General features: G+C 46.7%; 7 protein-coding genes across 7 annotated transcripts; 3 read left to right on the top strand and 4 right to left on the bottom strand.

The window, feature by feature from the left end:
* Nucleotides 1–416: 416 nt before the first annotated feature.
* Nucleotides 417–2689, top strand: GGS22DRAFT_51607 (uncharacterized protein). Its single transcript, XM_047967306.1, has 3 exons — nucleotides 417–1240; nucleotides 1297–1603; nucleotides 1659–2689. Exons 1-3 carry the CDS (start codon nucleotides 707–709, stop codon nucleotides 2528–2530), a joined length of 1713 nt encoding a protein of 570 aa, XP_047815701.1. The 5' UTR covers nucleotides 417–706; the 3' UTR covers nucleotides 2531–2689.
* Nucleotides 2690–3588: 899 nt separating this feature from the next.
* On the top strand, nucleotides 3589–6059 carry GGS22DRAFT_170933 (uncharacterized protein). The gene has a single exon (XM_047962524.1). The coding sequence runs from the start codon at nucleotides 4291–4293 to the stop codon at nucleotides 5704–5706; it is 1416 nt and encodes a 471-aa protein (XP_047815700.1). The 5' UTR covers nucleotides 3589–4290; the 3' UTR covers nucleotides 5707–6059.
* A 3616-nt stretch (nucleotides 6060–9675) lies between these two features.
* GGS22DRAFT_51594 (uncharacterized protein) lies at nucleotides 9676–11379 on the bottom strand. Its single transcript, XM_047967305.1, has 2 exons — nucleotides 11003–11379; nucleotides 9676–10921 (listed from the first exon to the last, which is right to left on the bottom strand). The coding sequence occupies exons 1-2, from the start codon at nucleotides 11174–11176 to the stop codon at nucleotides 10028–10030; spliced, it is 1068 nt and encodes a 355-aa protein (XP_047815699.1). The 5' UTR covers nucleotides 11177–11379; the 3' UTR covers nucleotides 9676–10027.
* A 357-nt stretch (nucleotides 11380–11736) lies between these two features.
* GGS22DRAFT_51592 (uncharacterized protein) lies at nucleotides 11737–14833 on the bottom strand. Its single transcript, XM_047967304.1, has 2 exons — nucleotides 14462–14833; nucleotides 11737–14352 (listed from the first exon to the last, which is right to left on the bottom strand). Exons 1-2 carry the CDS (start codon nucleotides 14490–14492, stop codon nucleotides 11948–11950), a joined length of 2436 nt encoding a protein of 811 aa, XP_047815698.1. The 5' UTR covers nucleotides 14493–14833; the 3' UTR covers nucleotides 11737–11947.
* Nucleotides 14834–15948: 1115 nt separating this feature from the next.
* GGS22DRAFT_170930 (uncharacterized protein) lies at nucleotides 15949–18069 on the bottom strand. The gene is made up of 7 exons (XM_047962523.1): nucleotides 17682–18069; nucleotides 17545–17554; nucleotides 17390–17480; nucleotides 17280–17332; nucleotides 16712–17194; nucleotides 16410–16663; nucleotides 15949–16353 (listed from the first exon to the last, which is right to left on the bottom strand). Exons 1-7 carry the CDS (start codon nucleotides 17783–17785, stop codon nucleotides 16149–16151), a joined length of 1200 nt encoding a protein of 399 aa, XP_047815697.1. The 5' UTR covers nucleotides 17786–18069; the 3' UTR covers nucleotides 15949–16148.
* Nucleotides 18070–20418: 2349 nt separating this feature from the next.
* GGS22DRAFT_51568 (uncharacterized protein) lies at nucleotides 20419–21799 on the top strand. Its single transcript, XM_047967303.1, has 2 exons — nucleotides 20419–20747; nucleotides 20810–21799. Exons 1-2 carry the CDS (start codon nucleotides 20618–20620, stop codon nucleotides 21565–21567), a joined length of 888 nt encoding a protein of 295 aa, XP_047815696.1. The 5' UTR covers nucleotides 20419–20617; the 3' UTR covers nucleotides 21568–21799.
* A 130-nt stretch (nucleotides 21800–21929) lies between these two features.
* GGS22DRAFT_170921 (kinase-like protein) lies at nucleotides 21930–23657 on the bottom strand. Its single transcript, XM_047962522.1, has one exon. The coding sequence runs from the start codon at nucleotides 23451–23453 to the stop codon at nucleotides 22032–22034; it is 1422 nt and encodes a 473-aa protein (XP_047815695.1). The 5' UTR covers nucleotides 23454–23657; the 3' UTR covers nucleotides 21930–22031.
* Nucleotides 23658–23770: the final 113 nt, after the last annotated feature.

The raw sequence follows: 23770 nt of genomic DNA, 5'->3' as shown, positions 1-23770 counted from the left end.
TCATCATGAGAACACCGGCATAACATTGTTTCCCAAACAGCTTTAGTAGAATAGCTGATCTTTCTTGGAAGCAGGCTGTCGTCGTAAACATATTAAGTAATCTGGCCGATGCGCATAGTTTCTGCAGATGATGGCGTGCTTGCTTCTGTGGCAATGAAGCCTGGCAGCATCGACAACAAAGTTCAATGCTCTAATAGAGTCTAACCTCATTCTAGAAGAACCCGTCGGCAGTATGGACCTGGACAAGAGAAAAAGTATTAGTCCCACATGGCAATGCCATGTTGATTGACCAGGGATGCGGCCGTCCAGGGTTCGTCGAAGGGGCCTCCATTCACACCCTTGAGACATGTTGCATCTGATACGCCTTTTCTCAATTCGTTTTCTCTTTTCTCAATACTTTGTAACACCGATATCCCTTGGCTCTTTTTTCTTTCTTTCAATTCTTCTTCTCTCTTTTCTTCTCAAGGCGGGCCTTCTTGTATTCCATTCGTCAATCCGCAGGCTTGGGTTCTTGGTATTCAGTTCTCTCCATCCTGTCGCTTCTGTCGCTCTCGGTCTGCCAAGTCGATTTCATTTTCCGGTGAATCTTAATACTAATTGTCGTTCGTTATCTCGCTGTTTCGCCTATTCGGTCATGTTATGAAGGAACCAAGACAGGTGCTTGGATGCAGCGCATTTCGACGCACTTAACATTTTAAATTATAACATGCCGTCATCTAACAGCAAGCGACAATCTCAGGAAACCCGATTATGGAAATATTCACCAAAGATGTATCGACGATCGAAGCTTCAGTTGCGCGGTAGTCTGGGACGTGGAGATTCTGGGGGCGACTCTCTTAGCAGTAGGGGACTGAGGTCGCGCTCGGTTATTACTCGAGATCGAGCTGGTAATTTCGATGGACGCGAAGACGACGATGATGTTGAAGGGCGTAACTTTCGCACATTTGATCAGGCTTTAGTTGATGATGAGATATCGGACAGTTCTGACGAATCTGGAGATGATATTGGAGGTTTTAGTGACGACGATAGTGATGATGACGAAGTTGTCAATACCCCACAACAACAAATACAACCACCACCGCCGCCTCCGCCGCCTCCTCCTCCTTCTCCCCCATCACTGGCGAAGTCTTCGGGCTCTATCGTCACGCTAACAGCTCTACAACCTCCCCGAACTACTGCTGGGTCGGGGATCACGACTACTCCTCTCCCAGTACTACCAACTCCTACGAAACCTATTCTGGTACGCATATATACCATCGAAGCAAATATTACATAAACTAACTAATTGATTACCAGGCGGTACAAACACTCACAGAAACAGATGATTTTAAGTACCCAGTTCCTACGTCCGATAGAAAGGAAGCAGGCGATCCAAATACTTTACCTTCATCTACTTTTACCACCAAGTTCCTGTCAACATCTACGACTATCCCGGCGGCCATAGCAACAGCTTCAACGACGATAGGGCAAACTCCACAACCTGTCCTGGACAATGGCGACGATAGTTCCGATGGTGACAAACATAGAATGCACGATAAAAACCCTCCTCCTCGAGGATTAGACCCTGTAGCGGAACACCTTCTCATCGCTGCGGGTGCTATCGGTAAGTAAACAAATAGTCGCCTTCTTTGACGAAATAACCAGCTAATATGCCCTAGGTGCATTTATTCTATTTTGTTTCATTGGCTGGATCATTTATAGGGTCATGAAGAAAACTAAGGGTCAAGGTATTGGTGTCAGCGGTGGTATGGGTTTCATCGATAAATTTCCCTGGAAACGACGGGGACCCATGGATGGGGCTTGGGATGGTCGTGCGATGTATATGACCAACGAGGCACCCCCCAACTATGAAAAGGGTGAATATGGCGGCGCTATGCAATCAGGAGTCTATGGACCTGGGAAGCCATATCCACCTGGGCCTGGCAGCGCCGCTCGTTCGGTCATGTCAAATTCCGAGATGGGAACACTCCGCCAAATGCCAAATAATGACTCGGCACTAGCCAGCATTCTCGACCAGTATCCGGCGGATAATGAAGGCGCCGCCAATAATAATGTGAACCTAACTTTAAGATCACAATCGACACAGCCATATTATACTGCATCAGAGCTCGTTCGTCAACAACCGGATACATATACTCCACAAAGACGGGCTGGGAACCGGGCTAGCGAACTATCATCGATTTCCTCTGGATTTGGCGACGGCGACATCATCATCCCACCGCCATTGGCGGCCAGCAAATCTTCCGCGGATGAAGATGTGGATGACTCAACTCGAGAAATCGCCCGAGACTCTGCTCGAGATTCTCGCCGAGAGTCTTGGATGGACCGAGAAGAGGGTAGAAGGGAGACGGTATATACAACTACGAGTGAGGATCGACCGGCTCGATTTCGATCTATAACTAGCTGGGTGAACCAGCAGGCAGGTCGAGCAAAACGAGCAGGATCAAGGGCACGGGAACGTGGGGAGGTGCCAGTCATGCCAGCAATTCCAGGCGAAATAAGCGCGATTCGACAGACAGCTTACCGGTGATCTGTCATCCAGTCTAATTCAACAAAGCCCAACGCGATACTGAACTCAGTTTTGACTACTATCATAGCACTACAGGGTCTTTTTTTTCTTTTTTTCCGAAACCTTGACCGAAGATATATGATACTAAAGAGAAGCCGACTTACATACATTAGGATCGCGATAGGGTCTCATATTTCAAGATATAAAAAAGAACGTTGTGTCGTATTCATGTACACTAGCCAATGTAGTGTATATGTACATGTAACACTTACACATGTATTGTGGTCACCAGTTTGACGATGCATTTCACTTCACTTAGCGTCTTGTACAGTTAGAATTCACTTTCTCGCTGGCGTTGAGGTCAAAATTTTGAGCATTTTATACCACACATTTCTCATGTCAGAAGGACTGGAAGGAGGATTCGTGTAGAGAGAATTAATGTAGAGGAGCGAATGATAACGATTATTACAGACTCGATTCGTTTCAATCAAGTTGTATAGCAACCGCATTTGAATTTTTTTAGAAACGGCTTGGTACGTGGGTATATCCTTTGACATTGAAGAGATCTAATCCCAAATTTCTTTTTTTTTTCTTTTTTTCGCGCCATATATAGCAAACTCGCAATACAAGGAAGGCCAGTATTAATGCCTCAACGATCTGGAAGTATTGGAAATTTTCAAGTGATCTGCTCTATTCAATATGGCGCATAGGTAGTACAGATGATCTCATGTGGAGCAATTTCGTCGTTGATGTCGGTGTTATTTCTTGACAAATTCCGCTGTCAGTTATTTGCTGGCTGTCACAAAGATCGTTCTCTACCCACTGGAAGCTTTCAGACGTAATCATAAAGAAAAGAGAAAAAACTACTTATGATGGAATCAAGCATAAATCAGACGCGTGTTGTTTATGACTGAGCTGAGTTGGCCTGGAAAAGCGGAAGTTACTAATCATGGTAAACCGGTTGGATTGGCAGAAGGCGCTGCTGTCTGAGCTGAGATACACAGCCTCAAGCTAGTGGCGCGGTATTCCTTCAGTTCCGTTACCCGCTATAAAATAGCGGGGAGTAGCGGGGAGGTACCTTGTAAAGAATCTATGGATAGTAAAAATAATAGCAACATGTCCACCGATAGACCGGCAGCAACAACAGCTGACCGGGAAGTAACGAACTTTCGGAATGCATTGTAAAGGCAACGAAGCACGTTGCGAGGTTGCAAACAAAATGGAAAGCACATGACGACAATGAGACCGATAACACCTTCTGTTGCCCGCAGAATGTCGGGATCTCCAACTTTCGTATACTACCTACATACCCGGGTAGCAGGTACTGTCCGGTATTAGTATACATAGCCCTAATATTAGGCAACCTCTTTTTTCCCTCTTCGTTCTTTCATCCTGTATCTAGTAAAACATTACGTTGACCTTTTAAGCTACAAGTTAATCAAACCTTGGCGTGCGCTCCCTTCTTCTTTTGCAACTCAGCCTCATTATCGTCGCTATATCTACGGTACCGATCTGCGCTGCGCTTAGTTTTCTCTTTCGTCAACCCCCTACCTAAGTACATTACTTACCCACCTACATAGGAACGTACATCAGATCACCTACAGTCGCCCTAGAGATATTTATTTAGAAACCAACTGAACTCCCTTCTTTTATTATTTAACACATTGTACATCGTCTATATTAGTTGGTCGCCTATCGAGTTTCCCTTGTGTACCTAGTATCCAGCTCCGATCGTAAAGTGTGCATACAAACGAATCAATGAACCATTACAACTTCTAAAAATGCTCGACGAGAACCTACCAACTTTTTTCTTCCGACATTCGGCCAATAACCCTCTTCTAAACATCCTCTACTTCACCCAGAATGGCTCCGAGCCAGCAGCTGAATACTCTCTCCAGAAGATAAATCCGGACCTTCCCCAGTCCAAGAACAAGTATGCCATTGCCTTGGGGGATGCGGGCATTCAGGACGTCATTTTCGGAGAGGTCACAATCGAGCCCGAGTTTCAGCAACCCACACTTTCCGCCGCCGAAATCCGACAGCAAAATGGCGTTCCACCTCCTCCCGTACCTATGATACCCGACGGTTTCACGATACAACTCTACAACCCCGAACAGAAGGTAGCTGTGAAAGGCGAAAAGAGTACCTGGACAGGCAAAGAGTCGTGGGAGTTTGAGATGCCCCAGCAGAGTTTCCGCATGCCCTCGGTGTCTAAAGTCGACCGCGCGCAGACTAATCCGGTCGCGAGCGTACTTACACCCAAGATCATGTTCAAGTGGAAGCGGGACAGCAAGTTCTCCAAGGATATGACATGTTACATGACAGGTACTTCTGTGGGTGGCAGAAAGAGCAAGGATCCAGATATCACAATAGCCTTGTACAAACACGGCCGCGAGCCGACCGTTACCGTCTACGAACCAAACCTGCAAAGGGTGGATATCGAGGATCGCAAGGGCCTGGAAGTAGTATTACTACTCGGCGCAGAGGTAATCCGCGAGATCTACCTCTTCCCCAACCGGGATTCATTCAATATCGTCGGCGCGCCCTCTCGGCGCAAAAACTCGCGGCCTACCCCAACCCCAGCACCGGCGTCTACATCGCCGACGAACATACACATGATGAGCGGCGCAATGGGAAACGTGCCTCCCGCTACGAGCACCTCGCCCATCACACAGCAACCTACGCCGCCTAACGAGGCGAGACTCGAGGCCGAGGCTAAACGCATGCAAGCGATGAAGCAGCAGGAAGAGCGCGAGCGCGAGAAGAGAGATCGCGCAGAACAGAAGCGCATTAAGAGGATGCTAGAAGACGAGGAGCGGGAGCGCCAGCGCCGGGACGCGGAAGTCGCGAAGGAGACGGAGAGACTGAGGAAACAGTTCGGTATGGAGGGGCAAGATTTCGGTCCCAAACCGACGCTGCCGCCTCGGTCAAATGTCGCGGGACCGAGTGTGTCGCTGCAACCTCCTCCAATCCCGCCTCCGCGACCCCTAAGTGCGGGACCCAGACCCCATGCTAATAGTGGTGGAGGTGGGTTTGGGAACTGGTTCCACGGACTCGGGACGAGTCCCGGGATGCCGATGATGCAGGGTGGGCTCGGGTACGGGTATGGCAATCAACCGCAGACCGGGCAGGGAAGGAGGAGGGGTGGGAGTGCGGATTCGGGGAAGGTGCAGAAGAAGAAAAGTACTTTCTTTTGATGAGGAGAAGGGGAAAAGTACCCATTCTCGGGAAGGGTTGTTGTTATAGAGCTTATGAGAAGGCGTGTATAGATAAAGCTCATGATTGGTAACTTGAGATTTCAACGGCATTTTTTGGAGCTTGGCGTGTTGGTTGGACGGCCCGGTGTACAGCACGGCGAGGGCTCGCAGCATGGAATTAGATGGTGCTGGTTTTACACTGGGATGGGATGGGATGGGAATGGGAATGCGGAGAGGTTAGGGCAGGTTCGGGCAAACTGCTTCGTTAGATATGATTTAATGATACCCACGAATTGGTTTTTGAGGTTCTGGTTTTATTTGATGTGATACTAGGTGATGGAAGGAGTTTGGAGATGAATTTTTATGCCGTTGACGATCTTTTTTCGTTGCTGCCGCTGCTGTCGTTGATGTTTTGAGGTAAATTTGGATTTTGGACTCACGTCCATTTTCGTAGATACGTATATGCTTTTGATCCTTTGCCTCCTTCTCCCTATCTCCTTTTCTACTTTGATCTTCACTACTTATATTCAAATGGCTTTATGTTGTTTAGATGATTCCTCCTTGTCAACATCATCTTCTTTTTTGGCGACTTTCTCATTTTCCTTATATTCGCTGTTTATGCCAATTCTCTTCTATAAAGCCCACTAACTCGTAAGGAAAAATTAGTGAATTTTAGAGAGTATTGGTATTTGATGATATTAGTCTAGTAATATCATGAAGCTTGCTTTATGATTTTCATTCTCTGTTGGTCGAAGTCGTCATTGGCCCGTTCTTCTCTCGGTATGTTCTATCTAAATGTTTTTCGAATATGAAAATTTATTCGAGGCTCCTAAATTTTGAAACATGGTTATATATACGTTTACACTTGTGTATTCGTTTCATTTATTCGCTGTAAGGCGAATTGAAAAGATACTAGGGCTTAGGACTACAATAAAAAGGGGTCTATAAAAGGGGTAATTAAAATAAAGTCCTAGACAGAAACCCCATCCCATAACAACTACGACGATTTAACTTCTCCCAAACATAGTTTTGCAGTTGAATATTAAAAATGCTGTATCTAGCATGTCTTACCTCGTCGCTATTGACTTAATCAATAATGATTCAACATTTCAACCCAAAATATAATTCGTAAAATAATGATATACTAGGAATAATATTATACCTGGAACTAGTATATACCTAGATATGTCTTATATATACTTCATTTATTTTGTAAAAGACCATGATCTAAACTTACTGGAGGTAATTTCTCCGTTTTAAAAAATGCCGTCTTTATCATAGAAATAGTCATGCCCACAAACCTTTCATGCCGTAATTGCTTTTGCCTGGTTCTTGTTACCTTGAGCAAGAATGTAATTTATCTAACCATGTCAGATGACCCATAGCTGTAGAGTCATTGAATATAATATAAGCAACGGGATACGTGAATCGTCGTATACAAGATCAAAGTGACCGTAATTACTCACCTGATTCAATTTCTACTCCTGGCTCCCTCCACACCTCGAAGTCGACTGCCGAACTCTGAATGTTCTCGGCCATTAACTATCTCTTCGGAGATCAAAGGAATGTACATATCCATCTCATAGCAAAGTTAACCCCTGGCACCTGTCATATTCCTAAGGAAACTGTCATAATCAGACTGTTCACAGTTGTCGATAATCTCTCTAGACGACCAAAGTGGAAGTGCCTCCTTTCCCCGTTCTGATATTCACTCTTAGCTCCCGCCATCTCTAAGTTGTCTATTATAGCCTAAGTGTTCCTAGCCAACAGCTGGCCCTCTAAACGATCGAAGGAGAAAGATCCGGAATATCATCACATCGAAGATGGAAAGCAGTAGGAAAAGTTTTCCTCTGGACCCGCGTGTATCCGCTTGAGATCAACAGACGGGAACCAAAACAGATGGCCTTCATCTAGGGCAAGATCCCTAGGGTTTTATTATTTAAACTCAGCTTCCCAATGCATGTCAGACCAAGCTCCTCTACACCACGTACGCAGCACCATCTATAAAAAACCCATCTCTAAATCACTCCCAACCTTTCTACCATTAGCTACCCAGATTCATACCTTACTATATCACTTTCTGAGACCTCCCAAAACCAATTAAGAATCCATGGCTGACCAAGAGGGGGCTATCCGTGAGCACCATCGTAACATCTTCAAAGGTGTTACTATCCGTGTCCACGAGGACGACGGCTATTTCCTTTGGCCTAGCATCCTTGAATATGCTGTTGAGAAGCATGGTGGACACTCCGAGCATGGCATGAAGGAGAACGTAAACTATCTCGTGGCTTACCATAAGCATTTCAACCCTGAGACCACTACGGTTCAGAAAGCCAAGGAGCTGGGTGCGGCCATTGTTACTCCCGACTACATCAAAGCAGTAGCCCTATCGGGTCGTTTCCGTGAGTATATCTCCTATATTACACTTTTTTACTTCCCTTTATTCACTAGCATCTCTATCGTAAATTACTCAATAGCTCAAACGATACGAAACCATGAACTACCTGTATATTATGATGACCTTCATACTGACACATTACTGCTGTAGCTGACCCGTCCGAGTACAACCCTGAGAATTTCCCAAATTACCCCATGATCAAGGATACGGAAGTAAGTCCCACTCCTTACTCTCCTGGTCAACACCAGCTATGTCTTATCCTCAGTGAATAAACTAACAAGGAAATTGCCATGTAAAAGTTGCCTGGCTGGCTCCATTGGTATGCTTTTACAGATCACATCCACGAGTACCCCCCTGGAGGTGAAAATGAAGAGGCAGGTCCCGGCGACAATGACACCACTGGAAAGCACAAACTCGACGAAGATTCTGCCGATGAACACCAAGCTGGAGATCAGAAGCGTCAGCGCGTAGCTGAGGAGCCTTCTTCAAGCCAGACGCTTCCTGCCAATTCTCCTAGCGCACTTACGTCGCCTCACAGTGAACCCGAGCTCCCCGAGCAGCCACGTCAAGACATCGACGCCTTGAACTCCGACGAAGGTCTCTTCGGAAATCCTTTCTCTGACCTCCCGCCGCTGCCCAGCAGCGACCCTCGGACGCCCCACAAGGCACATGCAAGCGCCAGCCATCCTGATTCCGATGGAAGCCTCCTCGGAGAGCCGTCGTCTCCGGTCCCACCGTATACGTCAAAAATGCCGCTTCGACTTACCCCCAAGAAGCGGGCAGAGTTTGAGAAGGAGGAAAAAGAATTTCGAGCGGGGCTCCAAGGAGTGATTGACGAAGTGCTCGAAGAAGCGGTTCAAGATGCGCTGGAAGGTGATGATGAATATCTCGAGGATGAGGAAGAAGAAGAGTCCGAGACCGAAGAAGAGTCCGAGACTGAAGAGGAGATGCAGGCACGCATCAAGGCGGAAGAACAAGAATTCATGGATAACGAAGATGTATTCAATCCTCCCCCCACGAGCCCTGTGCAGGATTCCGATAACAAAGACGAAGACGAAGATGACTACGGCTACGACGACGACGACGACGACGAAGAGGATGAGGAGGACGATGAGGAGGAGAATGGTGACCGCAACACGGGCTATGAATCGAGTGAGGAATCGGAGGCGGAGTAGCTGGATAGCCGAACGGATACGATACGGATAGTGCCCATTGGCCATGAGGTGAGACGAATGGTCGGTTTACCGGCTTTATATTCCGACACGATGAAGCTTTTCACACGAACGCAACGACTTCACCAGAAAACCCCCAACACCCGAAAAAGAAAAGAAAAAAAACATTGCAACAGAACACCCGACGCCCTGTATAGGAAGTTCGACGATGCTTGTTTCGCCCACCTGGCAGTTTATATAGCTTCACTCACAACCCACCAAGCTAAAACCGGCCATAACTTCATCAACACCAGAGCTTCCTTGCCTAGCAGATAACACATCACACCACACCACATCCACGGAAGATTTTTCCTGAGACAGGATTGCTCATCGCCTCTCATCTACACTCACGTAGACCTGATCGACCTCGATAGCAAAACCAATAATCTTTCACAATGCAAAACTGAAATTTCCCCCAATTTTCTCCTTTCCTATGCAAAGCAAAGAGTAATCTGACGCCTGACTTGCCCGTAAACCCAAATAACTCCTCTTTCCCGTAGCCGTAGCCGGAGCCATGCAAAAACGTAAAACGTAAAAAAAAAACGGCGGCGGACTTCGTAATATCGTAAACCGGTCGTCCTAAAAACCTCGGGACCCCGAATCCCTCCAACTCTTAGAACTTTCTTCACGAGCTTCACATTCCACCTCGCCCTCCCTCACCTCCGTACGCCTTCACTTCCCCCCATCCACACCTATCTCCTCAACAAACCCCCTAAAACCTCAACTTCGGCAACACAAAAACCAACACGAGCGCAAAAACCGCCAAGCCGGCAATATACCCATAAAGCAGCACTCTCCCCCACCACCCCGTCCCCTCCGTCATGCGTCGCAGCGTCCCCATGCGGCCCGCCACAGCGCCGAGCCCGCGCTCGTTGCGGTCGAGGTTCTGGCCCGCGGCGCGCAGCACATCCGTGTCTTCCTGGAGCGAGGAGGCGAAGGCGCGGGAGGATTCCTTGAGAGCGCGCGCCATGCCCACCATGGATTCCGTGAGCTTGTCTTGCTCGCTGCGGTGGTGGTCGATTATTGCTTCCGTGGTTGCGGTGGCGGTGGTGGGGTTCGTGGGGCTGGTTCGGTTGCCGAAGAGCTCGGTGCGGAGGGCGGTGGTTTCGCCTTTGTCTGTTGCTATTGCTATGGTGGCGGTGGGGTCGGGCTGCGTGGCGTTGCCGCGGGCGCGCAAGGTTTGCGATGTACTTGTTCCTGCGGACGTCTGTTGGGGGGCGGTGTCTGTCGTGGTTGCTTGGTGAGAGGATGCAGATGTAGTTGCGGTAAGCATGAGGATCGATTCGTCGGCTTGTTCGTCCGTATCATTTTGCTCCTCTCCGGCATCATCCTCGTCCTCGTCGACTTGTTGATCCGCAGCCTCGCCTGACACCACGCTCTCGCTCGGCGTAGCAATAATACCGCCTAGCAGATCCTCGCCTTCGGAGCTGTCATCATCGCTGTCGACACTGACATCCTCGAACTCCTGGAATCTCTCGGTGACTTGATCGAGGATCTCTCGCTTCTGGTTCAGATCGGCCTGCACCTCTTGACGTCGCGAGTGTACCTTAATGGCGAGCGCGTCCTGCTCCAGCTTCGTCACGATCGTTCGGGCGTATTCGATGTTCTACAGATAAGGGATATACCTGTTAGTCTTTTCACATCACTCTACATTTAAACGAGATAGTAAGATTAGGCAGACACATACGACTCTGGCTTTGCTACGGTCATACTCGCTAGCTCTCAGTCGCCGCTCTCTGTCGGCATCTGCATGAAGGATGTTCTCCTGCAAACGAGCGAGTAGGCGGTTGAGGTCATTCAGAGCATCCGGATTAGATATAACCCTATTCTGGGTCAAGGGCGCTTGGACTAGTCGTGCCATGGTGGAAGTTGGCAGTGATGTTTAGGAATTCGGGAATTTCTAGGTTTTTAAATCACTTTGCGAAATGTGTAGAAAAGAGCTTGAAGTCAAAGCAGGTTTGGAATGTTTTATTTCTATTTTTTGGAGGAGCTTCGTACGAGTTCGTAAGATCGTCAGTTCGTAATAGAGTTGTCAAGTTACCTACTAAGGTTGAAGGGTTGGAAAGTTGAAAAGTTGAAGAGTTTGGGGACACGACGGCACGCGCTTTGCTATGATGTATTCCTTGCCTATGGCTGACTTTCCGGTTGTTAGTGGTAGGTGGGGCACCTAGGACCCAGGTACCTTCCCCCCTATCGTATCCTTGTTAGCCCTGGAGCCGTGTTTTACCTATCAACAGAGTCCTAACACGGGTAAACAACATCGTATTTATTTACTTCTTTTCGCTTTCCGTAACAATACATATAGGAACTGGTGCTAAGGATCTCGGAGAGATGTTTGTTAAGGGTATATAGAAACCCTTAACTGATCACAGACACAATATGTACATATCATATCACTCATCATAGAACATATCAAAAGAGCTCAGGAATCAAAGCACTATTATACGATGCAATCAAAATGCACCAAGGGTATACTAGGAATCAATGCAAACCCCCTTCACTGCTTTGCCTGTTTACACGCACCGTTCATCCTTACGCCTTCTTTTCTTCACCGCTCCCTCTATCCTTCCACATCCCCTTTTATCTCTCCCATTCCTTCATCTATTCGTAGCAATCCAGGCCATGTGTCCAGTTAGCGTCTCGCATTACTGGAAGCATTATTCAAGAAATTCATTAAGAATTCCTTATCAGCAGGGGAAAGTGGTGATTGACTGCCTCGTCGGGATGCATTTCCTCGCAGAACTAGTTTCCCTTCACCTCTGCTAGAAGCAACTGAACCCAACCGCGATCGTGGAGCAGCGAGCGCAAGGGATTGGTCGGGCATTAACGTCTCCTTTCCCTTATTCTGTTCCGTATTTGGCTTCGGCTTGCCAAAAAGCGAAAGTAGCGAGCTCTTCTGCTCTGCCGTAGGTTCCTGTCTGAACTGGAAGCCGCCGGGAACCGGTAGTGACGATGCAGACGGAGGGGTTGGGAAGAGCGATAGTGGGTTCGGCTGCGTCGAGCCATACGGATACGATTGGCCTAACTGTTGGGTCTTCGATGATACCAACTGGTTAGGCCTTGGTGAGTTCTTCTTCGAGGAAGGCGATGGTCGTGGTACCGTGCTTTCACTTGACTCTTGACCTTGCTTAGGACGAGATAATATCGTCAAAGCCCTAAACGGAAGGTTTGCCTCGGGGTGAGTCTGCATAGGCCCGCCGTTTTCATGAGCAGCGGCCTGGAGAGCACTAGCAGTCGATGGATATTTGGAGGATCGGTGCTTCTTTGCATCTTCACCTTGTTGGGAGGGACGGCGATTCATCCCCTCCCCGTCAAGTTGGTTCTGTGTTAAAGGCTCCGACTTTTTAAACATCTCGAGCAAACCTGCACGGTGCTTATCAGTAGGGCGAAGCAATCGCGCATCGGAGCTTGATGGGTTTGCATGAACGCCGTTCACCGGGATAGAGTTGTACTCAGAAGGGACGCCCGAATTATTGTATTGCCCAACAAATGCTTTACCTGCCACAGAAAACTGGTGCTGCTGCTGGGGATTGTTCTCGGGCGATCGGCTTATAGATTGGCCTGGTACTCTCGGGGCGCTACTCTGACCCGCGCTTGGCTGTGCTACATTGCCCTTAAGAACATTCAGTAGATTTGCCGAGTGCGCAGGCAACTGGCGTTCAGATTGAGCTCCTTGCGGCCTGTGAGCATAGCCGGATTGGTCTTGGCTAGCGTACTGGTTGTTCTGAGAAAACCCGGGGAGTCCCGGTCGACCAGTGGAGTGCTCTGTAATCTGTGGCGACGATGGAATAACATCATTCAAGAGCATTGCCTTTTGCACTTGTGGCGGGAGGGGCTGAGGGTGAACAAGTTGCACTGGCTGAGATAGCGATTGGTGGACTTTCTCTGATAACACGGGTTGATGATTATCATGAGGGCCAGCAGTGACATTGACGTACGTCACGTAAGGCCGAGGCCTCATCTCAGTAGAGAACTGTGGCTGCTCGGCTCGAAGATGGTGCTGAAGATGGTGCTGATGTTGTACTGTTCGAGCATCAACGTCATTCTCTCGCGGGTGTCTATGTACCTCGCTGCCGGCTGCCGTTCCGGGCTGTAAAAGAGACATGAGCGCCTGGCTAGCCTGCTGATCCGACTGCGGCCTCACTCTAAGAAGGCGTTGCAGCTCCCTCGTCGCATTGTCATACAAATCGGGGTTTGTATCGGGAGCGGCAGACGACTGGGCTGGTTCATGGATAACGTTGTCATCGGTCGTCTCCTCATAAGGGACTAAGGCGTGATGATGGATACCTGAATCTCCAGCCTTCAGTGCGTCGATCTTCTTTTGCTTTACCACCCACTGGCGCAATTGAACCATAAAGGGCGCGACCATGTAGAACTTCTCATTCCCTGGTCCGCCAGCCCCGTTGATTCGTCCGCCTTTCTTCTTACGATAGGTTGGTAACTCATCAACTTTGTACCATCTGATTGCCCCAATCTCCTTTCGCGTCCGAGTGCCAAAGACGGTATTCTCCGAAATTCCACGAAATACATACAGCCTTACTTGTTGGTTCTGCATAGTAACCTCGAAGTATTGAGCTGGTGTGATTTCGTTGATCAGGCCCGCAAGTCGGATATCAAAGCCTATCTCTTCATAGACTTCTCTAACAGCGCAATCTAGGTCATCCTCATCCTTGTTAATCTTGCCTCTGGGAAAGCTCCAAGTTGCGCCCTTTTTGAATCCTCGGACAAGGACCGTTGCGTCCATGTTGTCGTTGAGCAAGATTGCTCCTCTTACTGGTACTCGTGTCTTATATTGCATGAACTCTTCAAAGGCTCTCAAGTGTTCGTCGGCCGAAAAGGACGCGAGGAGAGGGCAATACTCGAACATCTTCATCATAAAGCTTCGAAGGGACATGGATGGTAAGGTCGGGTCGATTAATCGAATAAAATCTTCGTAGAACCATTGTGCTTCTTCGATCTGGAAGCATATGCGTGCTACTGAGGACAGGTCGGCTTTGGGAAGGTTTATAATGAACCTGACGCACAGGTCGTCCAGCCCTTTATAGAGAATGTTAGCTCATATCCATCATGTTCAAACGCGCAGCAGTGTTCGCGCCTAAACTGAGATACATAGTAGAAAGAGAAGATAACGAAATGATAAACTCACAATCCTCAAGGGTCATTCGGTTTGTAGCCATATCGACTTCGATTCACTTGCATGACCACGGGTATATCAGAATGATGAAAAAATAGTGACGTCTCAAAAGGTGACCAATGACAGAGTCGCGCGCAATGGTATGATAGGTAGGAAAACGAGGGGTGACGGCAGACTGGCGACTTTCAGTGCACCACGAAAGGCGAAGTTGTAGCAAGAATTGATTCGGTTGATGTGTTTTTCTGCTTCCGAAGTTTGTATGTATCTAACGTAAAATGTCTGTTCAGATAACATTCAATCGGAGGCAGAAGTTGGGATCGGTAATTGATTGAAAGGATGAATGTGTAAATGGGTGAATGGATGAACGGGTTTAGGAAGCTGGAAAGTTAACAGTAAGGTGGGGATTCAAGAGGCGTCGTGGCTGATAAGCTTTACAGCTACTGAGGTGTGGAACGTGGCCTGTGCTGATTTGCACTGGTGGACGGGTGGACTAAAGTGAAAGTACTAAGGTACTTCTTTTCCGCCCCACAATAATAGTTGTCAATGTTAAGGAAATCAAGTAGGAAGAATTTGCGTAAAGCTTGCGCTGAGAAATGTTTTTATGTACCGTACGGCAATATTTCTGACCGCACTATATATGTTATCAAATATGGATCAATCGTATTGCCAAAAATTGGTTAGATGTTTAATTATGTAATCCCAAATTTCTGCAGCACAATCGTCTCCCAACTATGTACCTAGGTACCTACCTACTTGCTCTAGTGAGGTACCAATGTACATATCAATACAACAAGCATGCATTTGCCTAGGTATGTAGGTACCTACTAGGGAGTTATTAAGGCGCTTTATATTCATTTGATTTCAACATACCTAGTACCGTCGTAAACATTATGTGTATTTACCTTAAAAGAAAACAAATACAATTCTTTTATTTGATTTCATATGGAACACCCGTACTAACCTAGATAAATATTAACATGCAAGCAGCTTAGTTATGGAAACTGCTAAGATAATCCATACAAGGCCATGTGCTTAGTACTTATCTTAGGTATAGCTGTTACTAGGTACATTAAGTACAAAACTATAGCATACTTAGGTAGGTACTGTGCCTATTCAAGGAAAATAATTTTATGAAGGTTGTCATTTGGGATTTTGCTAAATCCTGTTGTTAAGGTCTGTTCATAAATATATACCAACTCCTTATATACGTAGCCATCATACATAGGTATATAGATAAACGATCGGGTTATAAGCAGGTCGGTAGGTATTACTTATTGTAGTCCTTTATGTAGACCACCCAAGCTCTTCGCCATGATCTATTAATAAAAACCTAGTACCGAGATTAGCGCCTCGAACTATGACCCAGTTCCATGGTCTCGGGTTTGACGTGGGGGCAATACGTACATATGCAACAGGGGGGTTACCAGGATTACATCATGGATGGGTATTAACATACAAGTATATATTTAGAGAGAGAGCTTGAGCAATCCAATGATCAACACAATCATAAACTGGTATTTCGGGTATCTTATACTCTAACTAACGTCTTGTCGAACATACAATTGAGAACCAGAACTCACTCTTTGAACACCATACTACAAATGCGCAGTTCATCTGCGACAGAAAACATATGGGGAAAAGGATATTTGTGCTCGAGTATGCAGTAACAGTGACAGCTCCTGACATTGGCAAAATGTGCTTAAGAGGTATCGTGATGCTCATTCCCCTCGACCTCGAGTGAAGAAAACCTATTATGAATCTTGCTAGCTGGTCCCTTCGTCGATGCGGTATTGCCATTGTTGAACAACGACCTCCAGCTTTCGGGTATCGTGTCTTCTCGGGGTGTTGTTAATGGTTGGTCGCATTCGTCGGCATCCCAACCGATTAGGAAGCCATGATATTCACTACGTAGATGTCGTTAGATTCGACGAAACTTAGTCGCCGATAATGAATGACATACCTTCGGCTCATCATGCATGTCTTGGCGTAGAGAGCTAGTTGGATCGAGTTGGTCTTAATATGGCAATCGCTATCGATGAATTCAATCTTGATGATGACAAGACGATTGATATGTTCGAGATCTTGTCGAATGCGGCTCTCCTTTATATGCGATCTGCATGCCCTTACGACTAGATTTCTAGTAGCGCCGAATTCGGCCTTGTTGGAAATAAAGGGGCTAACTATAAATTGTTTATCCGCCCATTTCAGAGAGACCTATGGCATGGTTAGATCACTGACTTGAAGATAATCAATTCCACTAACTTCGATGTTGTTTACATAGAGTCCCCTCTTCTTTGAATGTTCGAAGAAGCATGCGGCATTGTCGTGAGATACGAAAGACACAATGGCCATTCGTTTGGCTGCTACCATGGTGAATTCAACTAAAGCCCCACCACGGACGGCGCTGGTCACGTCCCAGCAAGTAGCACTAGCTGGAAGACCTTCCAGTATAATTGATCTCTTGGGCTGAAGGGGGTATGTGTTCCCACTATGGCCATGATCACTTTTCTTAGGCCCTATGATACTAGCTGACTTGGATGATGTAATTCGCCATTCACGGCGAGAATCGGTGTTCGTGGGGCAAGGCGGATCGACTTTATTGTATTTCGTATCGCTGGTTCCTGCATGATGAGAGCGTAATAGATTGGTCTCCCGTGGAGAAATAAGAGTTGTGCTAGAGAGAGGGGCGTCTGATATTCCCGGGGGTGGACGTGATGTGGTCTTGGTGGTACTCTTAGCTAAATTCTGTGACAAATTATTAGTTCTCAATTTTTTCGAGGTTATAATACTGATAAAACTCTAAGTACGTAACAATAGTGGGTAGACTTACCCAAACTTTCTCTGAGGATATGCCAGATGCAAGAAGATTGTGCACTAAATTCGCTATTGGGTGGTTAGAGTATACCGAAGCTAGGATAAGTATGATCAAGCTATACCTACCGTATTGTTCTTGAATTTGAAGAAACCCCTCATATTCGTTCTCGGGAAGACATATGACAGAATCTAGCTTTGGATACCCATTGGTAAAGCGCTATGATGCCAGGTTAGGATACAAACAATACAACTCAATTATAGGTGGCAGCCCTAGAGCTTACTACATCCGTCCTAATTAGTAGGTGCCTATATTAGCTCTGTGATGTTCTAGGTAGGTAGGTAGATATAAACACAGAAATCTTCCACAGAGCCTGTGACTCTAGGTATTGTTAACGATCGCATTATGATTTGGACTCACCGTCTCACGAGATTCTCAAGAATGCTTTTCTCGATCTTGATGAATTGGGGTGGAGACGGTGTCTCCACCGTAGACTCGGCGGGGGTCTTAGTTGCAGTATTCATGATGTCAGAGTTCTAAGCTAGGGCTAGGCGACGATTTAAAAGTAGTAGGGCAATGTCGGCAACTAAACTGGATGAAATGATAGGGGAGGAACGATTGGTAATTATTTTGATACAAGTTTAATAGAAGAAAAAGACAAACGAGAATAGTAAGATCGTAATTGTGAGTTATCGTGGTAATAACAAAAGACAATCTTAGAGGTACCCAGGGACCGAATAAAGGATATACGTCAAACACGCGACATATTGGATGGTCAGCGCCAAAACATTTGTTCAAGGTAGTATGTATATGAAGTTGAAGATCAGATAATGAAGTTAGAGATTGGATATTCTATAGACCCTCACATCTCTAAATTTAGGATTAGCGGGGTAGGTACATAGGTACATATTTACTGCTCTAGGAAAACCTTAAATTTCCCCAGTTACCCACCGATAATGGGGGCGACTTCGGGGAGGTATGTACGACTTGAAGAAAGTGTGTAAATTAAACGTTGTATAGTATATACTTAGTACTTACCTACCTAAGTGTGTTCGGGATGAAGATTCTAGAAAATAAATCAAAGGTAGATATTTCTAGTGATGAAATATTGTTAGCATGGTACTTAGGTATAGATATTTTAGTTTACCTATGTACTTAGCTAAGATGGACATTATGTTTAGTAGCTACGTTTGTTCGCATGAAAATCACGAAAGGTTTGGTGAATGTACATAATTGTTACATGAGATATGATCATTTGTAATATTTATGGAATTGTTACGTATTAAGCAACATATGTAGTTTTATAAATCTTGTTTATTTGAAATATCTTGCTTGTTTAAGTACCTACCTGGTATATTCTGAAGGTGCTTTAATAAGTATGGCTGGTAACTATAAGCTATAAGCTTCCTGCAAAGTCACCATTGGAAAACAGCGGTGGTAACCGTGAAAATCCCCAAACAAGCAAACGTTTTATCTACCTAGGTAATATCTACGTATAGATATCAGGTAAATGTTGGCTACTTGCCTACCAGGTATGGATGTAATTATTCATCTCATCCACGGATATGTTTTGAATGATGTTTATATTAAACATTACTTTTTGCAATGCCTAAGATTTCGGCAATACAAGCTTGCTATTGCACAAGACATGACGATTGCGTTTAAAGGGTGGCATCTTGGCTCATGGTTTCCGCACCAAAATACTACGTACCTATATATACATACCCGAGAGCTGAATACTTCCCTCAATTTTGTGGTGGTGAGTTAGGAAATGGTGTAAGAACTAACAATTGAGGCTGAACCCCGTGATTTGAAAGATCTGGACTAACCTTAGAGTGGGAGACATGGATTCTAATGACTTGACGATGTTAGGGGCTGCTAAGGGTGAGGTGGGCAGGCTATTTCAGCGCCCTTGTCGTACGTGTAATGGTGAATCCGGGTATGTGAGTTTCGGTAAACTGGTAGGAGGAAAGTTCGGCGCCCTAGGTTTGTTATGGTTGTTTTACACTTCACTTGAAGCAGCAATAGAACTGTTAAGTAAAATGATCTGAACAATACGAGCCAAGCTCAATAATCGTCAAAATGATTGACGCGCTGGTAAAGTTTATATATCGCTTTCCTAACTTTTGCCTTTGCGGGTATGTGGAAATGGTCTATTTTTAGTTGCTGAGAAGAAGCATAAACGTCGTTGTAGACCCACTCGGACTCACCCGACCTTGGATTTGACTTTCAGGTGACAGAATTGACAAGTTCTTAAGGTTAACGTGCCGGTACGATCTTATTTGCACTTCGAGAAGTGTCGTCAAACACACCAGTGTATTAATCAATTTTGACCATTTCATATACTGGAATTCAACCATTAAGTTGATAGTCTTTTGAGATCACCAGCTCAAGAATGATCCAAAACACAAAAAAATAACAATGCCGTCAGATTCCAGGGCAGTTTTAGGGTAATCATGATACGCAGGGCATGGCAGTACTGAATTTGGCTATTGCAGTGATTATCATCTGAGATTCAAGTTCTGGCCCTGCTTTTGTTCTGGGTACATCCCCCTACGCCACCACTACGGATCTCGCTAGCAACCACTGGTTGCCTACTACAGTCGCTGAAATGCGACGCGATTGCCGCACCTACCGAGGCCGCCAAACCGTTTTTGGCACAGCGTCCCGTGTTACGATATGCACCGCTGTTGCCAACACTTCGTGTTCATGGCAAGCATGGCAGGCATAGCCAAGGGTAGATCAACACTGGCCAATAGAATTTTCTATTCCAAGGGCTTAGCGGGAAAATGCTAAAGTACTCCGTACCTGAGTTAGGTCAAGTAGCGAACCCATCATTCGTCTTTTCCTTGTCTTGCTTCCAAGGTTGTCTTCTCACATCTTCGCATCCTCGTCTCTTTCCCAATCTCTGGAAACCCATTTCACTCCTCGATGAATTGATGCAATCTCATCGTTGAATCAGTCATTCGCTTTAATACTGCTTCAAACTCACACCACTCGCTTAGTTTTGCAAAGACTTACTACCCTGTCTACTATCTAGTTAGGGGAACACCGAGTTGTTCACTGTATTTGGTTTTTTGTTGCTTTTCTCGGTATCCACACGTTGTATCAACAAGCGGGAGAAAAAAAAGGGGAATCGAGCATACGAGACGGAAGCGAGCCTGCGAGTCAACGAAAAACACCAACATCTTGAATCATCTCAATCAATCAACGTTGAAAGAAAGATAGATAATCATTGTTGCGATCGATTACTGACAGCGTTTATTTATTTATTTGTGGCGTTTCGTTCTTTGCATTTGTCCCAATCCAATCGAACCATCGCATCCTCTATCCGCATTCCATCATCTTAAACCACCATGAAGGGAGCACGAAGTCTTGGTCAGCTCTTGACCATTTCCCTCGCTCTGGCCCCGATGGCATCTGCTTGGCCAGGATGGCTTCCGGATATAGACAGCCTCGTTGTCAGACAAGACGACAGCTCTTCGAGTACGTATTGTGTATTAGATGTCATACACGTTATAATGAAAATGGTACTGACATTTCAAAAGCACAACAAGTTGATGCCACAACCACAGCGGCAACCGATACTGCCAAAGCAACTGATACTGCTAAGGCAACTGATAAAGCTAGTACGACCGATAAAGCCACAACTACCGCCAACAGCAAAGACCCGCAAACTACGAACCTTAATACAGCTAAGATAACTACAACTGGCAAGGGCGGGAGCACGGCTACCGGTAACAGCACTACTACTCGTGCGACCTTCGATGCGCAAGATGGAGCCGGCGGTGTTGCCATGATCACACCTGCCACCACTGCAGGAACGACGCTTTACAGGATTGGAGACCCGACACCAATTACTTGGGTCTGGAACTACACATCTCTCCAAGCCTCACCATCCGCTATCGATGTCCTGGTATCGTGCTCCACAGCCTCAGCTACTTGGACTTTGACTCAAAACATGACCTTTGAGCCGACTGCTACATTCAAATGGGACACCAAGAAGTACTCAGAGAGCGCCGTAGCCAGCCCGCTGCTAGTTGCCCAGTACACACTTCTTATCCACGACTCCGACTCGTCTCAGGATGCTACCGCCGAAGCCGGTTATCTCTCCCCATACAATGGTTTCACATTTGGCCTATACACTGCTAGGCCGTACCAGGACCTCGGCGAGTGGAAGTGCGCGACATGTAGTGGTGCATTAGGAGAAGCTGACCGCCAAGCTTTGGGTTTCGCCATCACGATGAGCATCATCACAATCTTCAGTTTCACGTGGTATGTGACGGGATTCGCTACGTTACTATAGTCATAATAGACTATATTCTGCATATGTTCAAGCAATATATGAAGAGACGGTTAATTTCTGAATGCACATATTTTGGATTTACGAGACAGCATCTTAATGGACAACTATTTAAATACGGTAATCTGGGATTCAGGATATAACATCATGCAGTGGCGTTTTTTAATGCGATTTTTAAGGGTCGAAGGGGGCGGATGCGTTCTTCTGGCGACGGATCGAAAATGGCGACAACTATTTTAGAAGTCTTATGGCATCGGAAGGGTTATTTATCATCGACTACATAGCTCTTAATGACACAACCACACACACCTAGTCAGGTCAGGTTAAATTCACGATCATTCGTAGCCTATTATTGTTGTCTAGTTGGTATCATATAATTGTAATGCTCACTCAATGTGGCTTTTGCTTCTGATTTTGCGTTTACCCAAGTTCGCACCCTTTTTGTAGATAATATAACTACCTACGTATTAAACCATTCTCAACGCAAACCCACCACCCCGCTCCTCCTTCTCCCTCGCCGCAAATATCCCACTGAAGTCCACGGCCCCTAGTTCAGCCGCCTTCTGCCCTCTCCCCGGCGCATTCGGCGTCGACCGTCTTCTCCGCCGTTCCTGGCCCGCCTTGCTAGGGAATGTTGGGAACATGGCCTCGTGCTTGGGTTTAGGATCTTGTCGGAAGTACTCGTGCTGCAGCATCTCGCGCGCCGTGGGCCGCCTCTCTGGGTCTAACGAGAGGAGCCCGCTTAGTAGCTCACAGCCCGCCGTTGTTAAGAGCGGGAACCGTGCGCGTATTACGGGCCCCGCGTGCGCGGCGGACGCTTTGGGTAGGCGTAGGTGTCGCGCGTTGGGCAGACGACGGAAGCCTGGCCATGACTCGTCCGAGGGGATGCCGCATAGCTCGAAGATTTTGGTCAGCTCGTCGACTTCGGTCTTGCCTTGAAGTAACGGCTCCCGTGTCAGAAGCTCCCCGAAGATGCAGCCTACGCTCCACATGTCGACCGCGCCGTTGTAGGTCTTTGTGCCGAGGAGGAGCTCTGGGGCGCGGTACCAGAGCGTTACGACGAGCTGGGTTAGCTTTGGAGGTGGCGGGTCGCCGACGTAGCGCGCCATGCCGAAGTCGGCGATCTTCAGCTGTCCGCGGTTATTGAGGAGGAGGTTGGATGTCTTTAGGTCTCGGTGCAGGATCCAGTGGTCGTGCAGGTATGATACACCCCCAGCGAGCTGGAGGAGTAGTGTCTTGACTTCGGAGGCTAGGAAGGGTTCTGGCATGTCCCCGAGGATGGACATTAGGTCATGTTCGAGGAATTCGAGGACGAGAAACACGTTTTCGATACGCGAGGTGTCGTCGCCGACAACGACTTCGCGGAGCTCGACGATGTTCCGGTGCGAGCAATCTTTCAGGATTTGTATTTCGCGGAGCCCCGTCTCGGGTAGGCCGACGGTGTCGTTGGGGTCGATCTTCAGGCGTTTGAGCGCGACTACTTTCCCTGTTTTGATCTCCTTTGCTCGTGCCACCCAGCCGTACGCTCCCTCCTCGATGTCGTTTAGCTTATCGTAGTTCTCGACGCTGCGCGACTTGCCCCAACTGCCAGCCTCGAAGCGTAGGAGTTTTGGATTGTTGTTGTTTTCTTCGTTTGTTCCATCACCTTCTTGACCTCTCTCGGGCGTTATTTTTCGTCGCTTCGCGGGTGGTCTATCATCTTGACTTTGTTGCTTCTCTTGTGCGGCTCGTTGCCTCGCTGCTTCGGCTTCAGCCTGGGCGCGTTGTGCTTCTTCTGCTGCTCGTGCTTTCTCGGCTTTCAGACGCTTCTTTTCTTCCTTATCACGTTTAAGTTTGGCTTCGTAGGCTGCATCCTCTTCGGTGTCTGCCCAGCGAGATTTGCTCGCCATGGTTGTCGGTGTCTCGATGGTAGGATTAGTCAGTGCGATAAGAGTCGGTAGGCTGTGCTCTCATGTTGATATATATTTCTAGGAAATGAATTGAAAGAGAAAACTAAGCAATGGAGTATATATGGCTTAAAACAACCAAATATACTTGTATTTTATTTACTAAGTAATAAAATGGTAGCTGCGATGTACATAGTAGGAAGCGTTTGCAACTACGTAATTGGTAACTTTTTCTATTCGGTGAATGCTCGGGGCTAAAATTTAAAGCTTTGAAGCTTTACTTCCTCAATTGGGGAAACAGCTTAGACTTCAAAATTTAA

The sequence above is a fragment of the Annulohypoxylon maeteangense genome (assembly GCF_022496945.1).
Source record: "Annulohypoxylon maeteangense strain CBS 123835 unplaced genomic scaffold GGS22scaffold_17, whole genome shotgun sequence".
Taxonomy (NCBI): domain Eukaryota; kingdom Fungi; phylum Ascomycota; class Sordariomycetes; order Xylariales; family Hypoxylaceae; genus Annulohypoxylon; species Annulohypoxylon maeteangense.
The sequence above is the reverse complement of the archived record's forward strand: the minus strand, read 5'-3'. Positions and strand labels throughout refer to the sequence as shown.